This window comes from Crocodylus siamensis, chromosome 5, assembly GCF_052110815.1.
Source record: "Crocodylus siamensis isolate JL-2025a chromosome 5, ASM5211081v1, whole genome shotgun sequence".
Lineage (NCBI taxonomy): Eukaryota > Metazoa > Chordata > Crocodylia > Crocodylidae > Crocodylus > Crocodylus siamensis.
The window spans coordinates 124,356,013-124,368,214 of record NC_143399.1 but is presented as its reverse complement, the minus strand read 5'-3'; the positions used below and the strand labels follow the sequence as shown (position 1 = coordinate 124,368,214).

General features: G+C 41.0%; 1 protein-coding gene across 4 annotated transcripts in view; it reads left to right on the top strand.

Moving 5' to 3' along the window:
- Positions 1-12,202, top strand: part of BMPER (BMP binding endothelial regulator) — a 230,918-nt gene that overhangs the window by 135,358 nt on the left and 83,358 nt on the right. For all 4 annotated transcript variants that reach the window (XM_090050189.1, XM_090050187.1, XM_090050190.1 and 1 more), the window contains exon 12: positions 6,342-6,671. In XM_090050189.1, the coding sequence (XP_089906315.1) occupies positions 6,342-6,671 (330 nt within the window). The remainder of the gene's footprint in view (positions 1-6,341; positions 6,672-12,202) is intronic.

The window sequence follows — 12,202 nt, the reverse complement described above, 5'->3', positions numbered from 1 at the left end:
CAACATGATCAATTTTTAATTTGTATATGAACCACAGTATAGAAGGCTAGCAAACAAAGAGGTTTACAGTACTCTCTTCAGTGAGTAAATAAATAATTTCACTACAAATAGTAACAACCTACACTATGACCTCTTGACTTGCAGATGTTAGATTTGGGCCAATGTCCTATTTGATTATTGTTGCTATTAAAGGGTACATTTTCAATCTTTAGGTGAGTGGAGGCTGAGCAGGTTATGAAATTCACTCACAAAGGCCAAGCTTTTTGACTGTATTGTTTCTCAAAAATGTGAATTAAAACATACTGAGCAGCTGTCATTTTAAGCCAGCAATCTTGAAAATAAGGTCACTTTTTTTTCAAAGAAACTTAAGTGTTAGATACCGACCTGGAGGTTCAGTGGAATTTGATCACCTATCTGCCTTATGTTCCTTTAAAGACTTAGGAACCTAATTTAATTTTCCCCTTGTTGAAAACCTTGGTCAGTTTTTTAGTGAATGTGGATGTCTGTGCATTCATGCAAATATGTGGGTGAACTTAGAAGAGCATTCCTATACTTCACAGATTTAGGCACTGGTACATCAACTGTGTGAGATCAGTATCTCTGTAGAGCAGGGATGTCAAACTTGTTTGGCCTCTTGGACCAGATGAATGGCCCTAAGCTGGTTTGTTGGTTAGACTGGGACCAACACCCTGTAAAGTGGCTGTGATGCTGAGTCCAGCCCTTACAACATATGTATCATATATGGGGCTGTCACAGGGCACAGACTACCTGTGGTGTGCAGGTTGGACCCAATGCTACAGGGGATCAGTGCAAGATGCTGCCTGCATCCCCTGTACACAGTGTGCTCCAGGCCAGTATGTTCTGCCCATGGTGGGAAGGGCTGGACTGGCTATAAAAGCTGCACACAGCACATGGCTGGCAGTGGCACATGCTCCCTGTGGTGCTCTACTGATTGGCCCTGCATGCTGGCTCTGGGTCAAGTGGAGTGCACACCCCCTGCCAGCCACCTGTTCTGTATGCAGTACCACATGAAGCATGTGCTGGCCCCAGGGCTTGCTCGGCATGTAGTCCCTGGGGTGGCATTGGGCAAGTGCTGCCCACTAGGGCTGTGCGAAGCTTCGGTCACTGATTTAATTTGGAAGAAAGTCAGTGGCCAAATCTCCAAATCCAAATAAAATCAGGAAACACATTGATCTCTACAAATTGTATTGGAAGCCTCCAAATCAATTCAGAGAGATTCAGAGAGATTTGACGATTTTGCCATAGATACAGCTTTATATGTTTTTTCTACATACCTTGAGGTACCGGGCACGGCTCATGAACACTGAGATGGTGGGGTGGATGGAGCGTCTCATGGGAGTGCGGGTAGGTCCCCCATGCTCTTGGCGGCAGACCCAGAAGTGGGTCCACCGCCAAGCACTCGGGGGACCCCCCCTTCTCCCCAGCTTGGCAACTGATGCCTCCTGGGTCTGGAGGGGGGGCACCCAGGGTTCCCCCAAGGCCGATCACGAAGCCAGCGGGGCCGCCAAGCATGAGGGGGACCCCCCACACTCCTGTGTGATGCTCCATCTGCCCCACCGTCTCAGCATTCGTGAGCCGCACTGGTACCTTGAGGTATGTAGAAAAAACTTACAAAGCTGTGTCTATGGCTGAATCGCTGATTTTCCAAATCATAATTGAATCTTCAGATTCAGATTTGGCCAAATTGAATCGGGACAGTGAACCAAATCAGTAAACTGAATCACTGTCCCCCGAACTGAGCCAAAACCAAATCCGAATCGAATACTGCCTACTTCGCACACCCCTACTGCCCACCATATGCGGGCTGGGCTTGGCGATACACAAAGTACAGGGGGTCCACGGCATGGGCTGCATGTGGCATCTCAGATTGATTGCCTATCCTGCCTGCAGTGTGCATGGCACAGGGCTCAGCCCATGTACCTTGTGTAATGCATGGGGCCAGGCCAGCACATAGAGTCAGTTCAGTGACTTATGGGCCATATCACGTGGCTCCATGGACTGTATCTAGCCCATGCGCTATATGTTTAACATCCCTGCTGTAGAGGGTTCCTCATATACTATATTTTCTATGTTTTCATTGCTTGCATTGGGTTTAAGGGACAGCCAAGCAGGAGGGACATCTTTAAAAAGAAGGCACATAAAACAACATGTCTTTGAAACTCTTTTAGGAAGGAAAGAAGAAACCTAAAAATATCTCAAAATCTTTTTATGTCATCTGCTCTTTGCAGTCCTGCTACACCCTGTACTTAAGGTTTCCTTTCAGGACAACAATACAGTACTCACTGCTGGCAGTTGTCAGAGCTACTGCACACGTGCATATGAACTGTTAATTTTTTTCCCCTTGCATGTGTACTTTAAATAGTTTTCTTATAACTCTTTTGAAAATGTGCTACACAAAGGTACTGAAGTATCTGTTAGTTCAGACTCTAGGTAACTGCTTTTTTCTCTTTCAGCTATGAAAGTAAACAGAAGAATTTGGATCAGATATTGAACTGTTCAATCCAAAACACATTCTTTTTATTTTAACTGCACTGCATCAAGATGACATATGATGTGACACCACATAACATAACATAAAACAGCATTAGTCTACATAACACATTAGAAATTAAAAATAAATATTTCTTTTGGATTTCATTGGTGCTATCAATTTAAACTGGCACATCTCTAAACGATGTTTGTTCCACATGTCTTGACACTTAACCACTTGCTTAGGTGAAGAAAGAAAGACAACTCTGAGATATATTAGGTAATAACACATACAATATCCCTATATTCTTGGCTCCCAGAAACTCAGAAAAAAAGCAGTTCTTTTCACTGATTTTTTTCATCTTTGTTTGGATATTTTTGCTGATGATTTCCTCACTATCTAATATGTTACCTGCATGCTTTAAAATAAAAAAAATAAAACATTCCCAAAATAAAATATGAATGGAACAAATAATTAAATACATATTGAATTCCTTTATGCAAAAATTAGACTGGTATATTGGGAAATTGAGACAATAATTTAATATTTACTAGTAACCTAATGCTATAATTCCTGACATCCATAACATTTACTTTTATTCAGATTTATTTAGAGATATTAATTAATCCTGTGAGGTAACATCCCAAGTTTCCTGATGGGAGAACTGAGGCAGAGTGCTAGGTGCATTCATTTTCAAAAGTGTACGCTTCAAAATTTGCCCCTAATTTTGGTACAGAAGAAAAATATGCCCCTAATTTTGATCCTTCAGTATTTGGTTGCAATTCCATGGGTATGATTTCCAGACATGCTGAGCAGCTACAACAATGATTTCAGCTGAAGATGTAAGTCTTACCTTTCTGTGGAAAAGAAGTTCAGGGTCTCCTACTGGGAAACCAAACATAGTAACATTTGACCTAAAAAACATACTCAAGGTCTTAATGGAAAGGGAGGATATATGGCAAAGCCAAGAGTAGAATACAAGTGCCCCAGCACCTGATTCTGTGGGTGTACTACCTGGATGCTGCAGGGCATGTAAGCTCAGATGGAAGCAGGGTATATTAGCCCAAGTCAAGTACAACACTAACATCTACACTACTTCGGTTACTGGAGCTAGTGGCTAAATACAGACAGTTAAAAAGCCTGTGGCAGAATCGATTCAGTCTTTGCAGGTTAGTCTAAACTGCACAGATTAAATTGAAACAGAAGGGAACAGACATTTACCTTCGATTCAGGAAATGCAGCCAAATGCCTGCAATGGCTCAGACCACCAACCAAGGGGTGCTACAGTACAACTCTCTGGTTGTGTGTTCACTTTATCTTCCTCCTGCCCAGGAGGTCGCTGGGATCTGCAGTCCAAAATCAGAGTAGCAGGACTCTGCAGGGTTGCTCATTGCTTCCTTTTCTTGCTTTCACGTGCCTCTGGGATTTGTAGTCCACAATCACAGCCAGCAGTAAGTAAGTTTGAGTTGGGAAGGGGTGTTTAACTCCACTCCTTGGCCCTAGACCTCAGTTGGATTTTGCCTGGAGGGGACAGTCCCCACCCTGCAGACTGGGCTGCATCCCCAGCTGAGCTTACCTTGTTCACCCTGGTCAACCAGCCCTCACTGCTCCAGCTAGGGAGCAGAGGTCTGCAGGGCTAGGCCTATTCTCTGGAGCAGACAGCACAACTCACCCCAGCCCAGGGTTGCAAAGCATGGGGGACTGTGATTTAACTTGAACCAGGAAGGGGCCTGGGACGGAAGTTTCATAAACTGGTTTGACCCAAATCAGTTAAGTTTGACACTACATTCAACCAGGTTTATCTTAAATGAGTTTCAGCCATTTTGACACTTGTTTATGTGCACTGAGCTTCTGTTCTGTTACAGGTTTAAACCAGTTTCTGATCACTTAAACCAGTGTATGTGTAACTTCTGTCCCTAGCCAGTGTGTTCAGAGTTAGCTCAGGTATATGTACTTGATAGTTCATCATACCATGTAGACACGATTTCACCCAGAAGGCCATTCTGCCTTCTAGATTTGCCAGTAGACATGGATTTACTACTTGCACCATTTTTGGAGAGATTTTTTTTCTGCTTTTTAACAGATAAATATCATTTTTATTATTTACTCACTTCCAAATTTTAATGAGTAGTTCTTGTGTTACTGTCTCTTTCCTATGGGTCATATTTTCTTCTATACCAACTTCCCTCCCTGAATGAAGGCTATATTGATCCTTCAAAAGTACTGTATACCTGTACTCAGGTGACTGACAGTCTATGTGCCTGCCTTTGAGGTAATTCCTAACAGGAGCAGCAGTTGTCAGATAGTATTTGTGTTGTTAGAACTCACTGCTGTATCAGAAACCCTGACATACCTGAGTGAAAATCAAACATGTTGACCATTTCCCTGGATCACAATACACCAAAGTCTTCTCCATATCTCTTGTCAGTCATAGCCTACAAAAAATGAATTGGAACTTTATTTAGAACCCTCTATGGGGCTGTTAATTGACTGTTTTCTTTAATTGAGTAAGTGCACACACCTGGGTACTCTCATTCCCACCTTCATTTATTTGGCAGTGGCTTGTGTATCCATACTCTGAGACTGTCGGCTTCTTAGAGGAGGGATGGTCTTTTTGTTGCATGTTCATGCAGTGCTGAGTATCATAGAAAACAACTTGTCCTAGTCTGTGACTGGTTTCCACAAGTGAAGTCATCGTCATTATCAGGTTAGAAAAAAATTGGCCTTTCTCCTTTTGATTTTTTTACTTCCCTATCATGCACAGCCAGAGATTTGCTCCAAATTTGTAAGAATTAATATGCAAGTGTACCATAATATTAGGTATTTATCAATTCATCACATGCTTTTATTTTGTATCCAGAGAAGCCTTTTACCCAGTATCACTGCAAATAAACATAGTAAAAAACAATGGTGAATAAATCACAAATAGAAGCAATGGTTTATAAAATGTATATAATATCATATAGAGCAACCGTGTAAACATATTCAATTTCATGGCTTACTATTAGGCAAGATTTATGGTATCTGTTGATGGAGCAGAGTAAACTAGCCAAAACAAGCCAGAGAATCTGGGCAAACATCTCTAGCTATATAATGTATACATATGTAATTAATATAAATACATAAACCTATGTGGTCAGATCCAGGTCTTACTGAACTCAATGGCACAATGCCCATTGACTTTGTCAGGACTGAAATGTAACTCATATTTAGGGACATCAAAAACATGAACTTCAAATAGCCCACTTGTGTGCATATGCACATATGTGTGCATGCACCGATGTATGTGTATTTTTTAACATTCTGTATCTCTGTTAGTGTTAATGCCTTAGGCCATGACCCTACAATAAATTCAGTGTGTTCAGACTCTTGTGCCTATAGAGTTTTGCTAACATTCACTGGGCCCTGCATGGACACAAGGACTTGCCTACACTGATCTGAATACCAAACCAAGACTCACAATGGCTAGTACTTAAAAAACTTAATAATCTAATTTAAACTGTAATAATATAATCTCTACATCTTGTTTAGATCCTTTAAGACTCTTAGTCTGAGTGATGAAGGTTGCCTCATTGGAGTTTTAAGGTAGCCTCGTTGGAGTTTTATTTTCTTTTTGTACTATTTTTGCTCTAACCCTCGCTTACCAGTATAATGTTGGTATTGAGCATCCTAACCGTTCAAGAACCTTTACCTTAGAAGAAAAAAAAAAAAAATGCAAGCTTTCCATTCTACTTTTTTTTTCACAAAATTTTTTATCAGGTGCTCTCCATCCCCAAACAATGTTTACCAATTACTACTGTTTAAACTTCAACTGGTCTTGATGGTGCTTTTGTTTCTCACTCACCTGCAGAGCCTGGAGTTTGCACTGTATTTGGAGACCCCCACTACAACACTTTTGATGGACGGACATTTAACTTTCAGGGAACATGTCAGTACGTTTTGACGAAAGACTGCTCCTCCTCTGCCTCATCCTTCCAGGTGCTGGTGAAAAACGATGCTCGTCGGACCCGATCTTTCTCTTGGACAAAATCTGTGGACCTTGTGTTGGGCAGAAATATGATCAGCCTCCAGCAGCACCTTACTGTGAAGTGGAATGGGACCCGGATATCACTCCCTTGCAAGACACCACAATTTCAGATGGACTTGGATGGTTATTTGCTGAAAGTAACAACCAAAGCAGGTGGGGCTAAAAAGAATGTGCTTGCTCTAAGTCTGAAATGTTGGCATAAGCATAAAAGATGTGGTGCCTCTAGTGAACTCACCAAATGTCACAATTCTGGAATTGTGAACATGAAGAAATCAAAATAGATTGGTAATAATTATATTTATACTTCCCTAGAGCTTGATGTCTGACTATCTCAAAGTGCTCTATTAACCTCACACTCCTGATGCATGTGTACAGAAATATTGATATGCAAATTTAGACTCAGATAGAACAACTTTTAAAAATGTATTTATTTCTGCAAATGGGAAACAAGTGCTACAGTACATGAGTACATATGTGAATTTAACTTCCAGTAATTTCTAAATGGTCATCATTTGATAGTAACCAATAACACCAAACAACAGGAAATTGATTCTCTAATATGACCTTAATTTTTCCAATCACAGCAATAAATCATACCCTTTTTCTGTGTGTGATATGTATAAAATCACAATTCTGCACCTGCAGTGAATGACCAGGAAAAGACTGAATGATCTGCAGGTGCAAAAATCACAGAAACAATTCACTGGGGATGCCCACCAAAATACATGCCTCAGTTTGAAAACTGGTCCCAGGATGCTGTGTAATATTAGCTTGCAGGATTCTCTCTCTGTCCAAATGAGGGCTTGTCAATGCAGAATTGTGATTTGGTCTTCTGTTATAGAAGTGGGAGAAAATGGGAAAATTCAGAACATCTGGTACCTTTTGTGAAGGAAAAAGGAAGGGAGAGAGAGCAGACTCTCAGGTCTGTAAGGTCCTGGCAAAAACGTTAATTGTCAAAATACTAGACCATGGGGCTTACATGTGTTTTGATAAACTGTTCTGAGACTATAATGTTCTGTTGAAGATAAATACTGAGTGGAAGTAAAGAAATTATGTATTAGCATGTGTCAGGTACTTCTGCAGTCCAGGGAGATTTCACTTGTACAGTGAAGTACTGTTTCAGTGAGAATAATATTTACTGTTAATTCAATTAAATGCCATGTAAAACGAGTGAAACCAATCTCTCTTTAAAAAGTGGTAAGTTTACAGACATAAGGTAAAGTCACATTCATTATCTGGAGCCATTTTTTAGGGATACCCTACAACCCACCGCTGAGTTGAGAATTTATACACCTCTTCATGTATCCACTGGAAATGTAACCCTGCATAATGTGGATCCCAGCTTTGAGCTTGCTCTTCAAAATGGCAAGGCAGATTTTTGTGGCTGTCTGTAAAATGCACACAAGATAACCATTATTCCCATGTTCTAATTAAAAGCATCTTGAGGGTTTCTCTTTGCAGCCAGCTGAATACTGCAAGTTGTAGTGATGTGGAATTCATTAGCCAACCACAGGCCAAAGCGACGTTCTCAATCAAATTTGACTGGCAGCTAATGCTGCTGCTACTCTGTTAATTGCTGGGATAAGCCCAAAGAACGACTGCATGTAACCCTCCCACCCCGTGTTGGCAGATGCAGCGCAAACATGGCATATGACAAAATACCAAGGAGTATGTAATCACCACCAATTATAGTTTAAATAATTCTTCCCCTTAACAGTCACGGATCAGATTCCTTTTACTGAAAGCTTCACTAAGAGCCAATTTCTCTTTGCCTTGGCACACAAAGCTTGAAAAGCAATTGAACTGCATGGCTCCACTTTGGTGGGGGGAGGACAAGCTACTGACAGTCTGTTCAGGGAGATGGAATGTGCCCAGTCGGACTGGCTGGAAGTCAGAATTTCTGTTCTGTAGGAAATTCTAAATTTGGGGGGAAAAATATACCTTCTTCAGAGGAAAAAAAGAGAATTTTTGAAGCTTCTTCCAGGCGCTGGTATCTGAGAAAAAGCATTTAGAAATAATCCATTGTTTCATGTACCCTGTGAGTACAAATTCTAGTGTTTTTGGCTCAGCATAAGCTCACCCAGCAGCACCCAAGTTCCCAACTCCATGGCAGGGAGCCTGGATCTCTGCTATCCCTGGCACCCAGGCAGCCTGCATGGAAAGGCTGTCCTTAGAGGTACAGACCATGGAGCCTAAGTTCCTATGTGCTCCACCAGGCATTTTGGCAGGAGCTTAGTTGGAACCTTGCCTGTGTTTAGTTGGAAATTCACTGAAACCAATATGTTCCCCAGAAATATTCCAGGTTAGACGAACTGGCCTTTTACAATGGGACCCTGTTTTGCTGAAAAATTCCTGACTGGCTCTAGTCCTGAGTATCCAGAAGCAGCAACTGTGGTGCCCCATTTCCATGACAGTGCAGATAGTTTTAGGCTTGTAATGATGCAGGGTTTTTTTAAAATTTCCATGTTGGAAATAGCAGGGAGCACAGCAGATGCTGTGATGGAGTTTTTTCCTCCACTGGCAGGTTGTGGGATGAATCTGTCTGCTCAGCACCTGTGCAGAGCCTCTGCATGAACCTCATTTGCTCAGGCTTCACGTACTGGGATTTGCCCCTAAATCCATAGAGAAGAGTCATGTCTGCCAGATCTTGAGGATACCTCTACCGTGAGAAATCCTACAGAACAATTGGAAAGAGCCCCCAGCATGTGAATTGCAGTGTGTGATGTGCATATATCCAGAAAGGATTTCTAATGCAGGATAGCACATGCTGTGCCAAGTTAAGAAGGCAAGCAACACGTTTGTTAAGCATTCCCCAATGCAAGGGGAAAATTGGAAACCCCTATGAAGCAACTCAAAAAATGTTCCTATTCTGCACATCCCCTGATGGGACAGATGCTGTGTCCTTTGGCCTCAAATCCTGCCAATCACTTAAATCTTGATTCTTGTCCAAGAGAACGGGAAACTCATCCGTTTGGGAAAGAAAAAAGAAATAGGCACCAAACAACACTTCCAAACAATTTCTGTCTGCCAAGCGGACAATTTTCAAACATTGTTCCATAGACTAATCCCCTTTGTTACAGCTCTTGTTAATCTATTTAAATAAACTAAATTTTCCACGTATGCACAAACAAAAAGATACATGCTATGCAGTGTGAATAGCCGGCAGCAATAGTGGGTGTATCATGGTGCGAGCTACAAAATTCATAGCACCAATAATCTTTCCTTTTTATGGGAAATCAAAAAAGCTCTGTTATGGGGAGAAGTCTATATGCTCTTCATTAAAATAAATAAAATAAAGGGGAATACATCCTTAAAAATAAGCAGTATGAGACAGTTAGCAAGTGTTCATTTGAACCTGAAATATGAAAGCAGGATATAATGTAATTATACTATATGCAATTAGTGAAAAGTACATCCTGTTTTATTAGTGTGACAGTGTCCCTCTTGGCTAGTGCTGACAGTCGAAGCATAAACCTCCTGATTTAGAAGTGTGAATTTCTATAGCTTCAGCTGAAGCCAACTGGTGCCTTGGGAATGATATCTCCTGTAGTCGGGGCCCATAGGATGACATATAACACACATTCATCAGTAGGTTACATTATCTCTGAATGGCTTTACATTTAGATTGCACAACCATTACTAATACTGGACAACATGAGTTGTTTCAGTGAAGTCAATTAATGCTTCTTCAGCAATCGAGCTACTGTTGGAAAATGAATATGGAGCTATTAATCTGGACCAACCTCCTTTCTTGCCTTTGTGACTTCATTTAAGCAGCATGATGGAGCTCATTTGGAGAATGAGTTGAGCATTTACTTCTAAATTAGATTCATAACGTAAACAGAGATGGACTTAAAATTTGGATCTTGACACTTCAAAGTTTGAGAGAGCTTATCTGAGTTTTCCAGAAGAAGTGTACTCAATTTACAAAATAATGGCAGCTCTTCTAATTGCTGGCATGGCAAGATTGACCTGATGTCTGAAAATCAAGCTGTGTTTTGTTTTGTGCAATGTTGTCAGAAGCAAAGATGGCTGGGGTCAGATTCCACTAGCAACGCTGTGCATGATGCCCAATGCAATCTGAAAGGCAGGTCTGCTCCTTTTCATTTTGCAAACTGTTTGTCAACAGTAGTGAAAGCTTGTTGCATCTTCTAGTAAACTAAATAATAATGCCCCTGGAAGAAGATGTAGTGGCTTTCACAATTCAAGTGTTATAACAATATGTCAAATTATTTTTAGACATGGGTTAAATAAGGATATGTTTAGATGTTGCACTACACACCTGCACTTTCTTATGAAGGATGCACTGCCTTCATAAGAAACCATGATACTGTGAGGGAGCACACTTGAATGGGTACCTGTCAGAAATGTGTCCTCTGGCATCTCAAAACCACTGATAGTGGATGCATGGGGGGATGACACAGTAATGAATGGGGGATAGATCACTCTAGTTATGCCCTGTCAATACTCTGCTTCTAAAGTATCTACTCCTGCTACTGTTGAATGCCGGGCTAGAACCATTGGTCTGATTCAGTCTGGCATTTGTTATATTCTTATCTACTTGACAACTGTTTTCCCAAAACACATGATAACATGTCTCAAACCATGTCTCAAACATAGCATGGAAAAGTCAATCCGTACCAGTGACAAAAAAACCCTTTTGCAGCCATTGTTCTGATTACAGTTACTTCTGAGGCACCTTCTATTTGAGCAGTTATGGAAATTGAAAATGTAATATGAGTCAATAAGTCTTATTGCTAAAGAAACCATTTCTGATTTGAATGGAGTGATTGGTATGTTAAGTTACTTATATGAATATGCAGGGGACAGTGATCATATGGGACATTTTTAGATGTGTGTGTGATGCAGCGCCAGGAGCTTTTGAAAGTGCCTACCGCTGCATTGCATGCATTTGTACAAATGGCGAAATGTGTGTCAGCGGTGAGAAAACGGTGGTGGTGTGCTTTTGAACTAAAACACCTTTGGCGTGTTCAAACACATTGAAGGTGTTTTAGTTCAAAAGCACACCCACTGCCACTTACCCAGCGCTGATGCACTGTTTACACAAATACAAGAAATGCAGCTCTGGGCATGTCAGCTCACATGTGGAGCAGAATCTCCGGTGCATCGCAGCATGAAAAGGTATGTGTATAAATGCCCATGAAGCCTGAAAGAAGAGGGTGTGAAGAAATCCTGGTTCTGTTCCTGGCTGTGCCACAGGTGTCTTGTGTGAATCTGACCAAGGCACAAATTTTCTGGGTCTTGTTTCTAGTAGAATGCAGGTAATGATACAGGGAAGTCGGGAGGATATATAACTGTTGGCCACATGCTTTGTGATATTCCAATGGAAAGCACTCCCTAAGCTAAAGTATTATTTTCAGATGGCACTGACAATGGGAATGAAGGTAAAGAGTAACAATTCCTGATAGGACTTGAACCTCAGTAATTACCAATGTTCTTTTATTTCAAAACAATATCAAAAGGTTGTTCTTTTAGCATCTATATTTTTACTTCCCATAGAAAACAATTTAAAACTTGGCATCCTGAAGGTACAAAATTTTAGTTTTAAGAGAGAGTTGTCAAACCAAGACAAAGAATGAAACAATGCATAGGATCATAGGCAAGTAGGGCTGGAAGGGACCTCATCAATATCTCAGTCCAAGCTTCTGCATCTCAAACCCAGC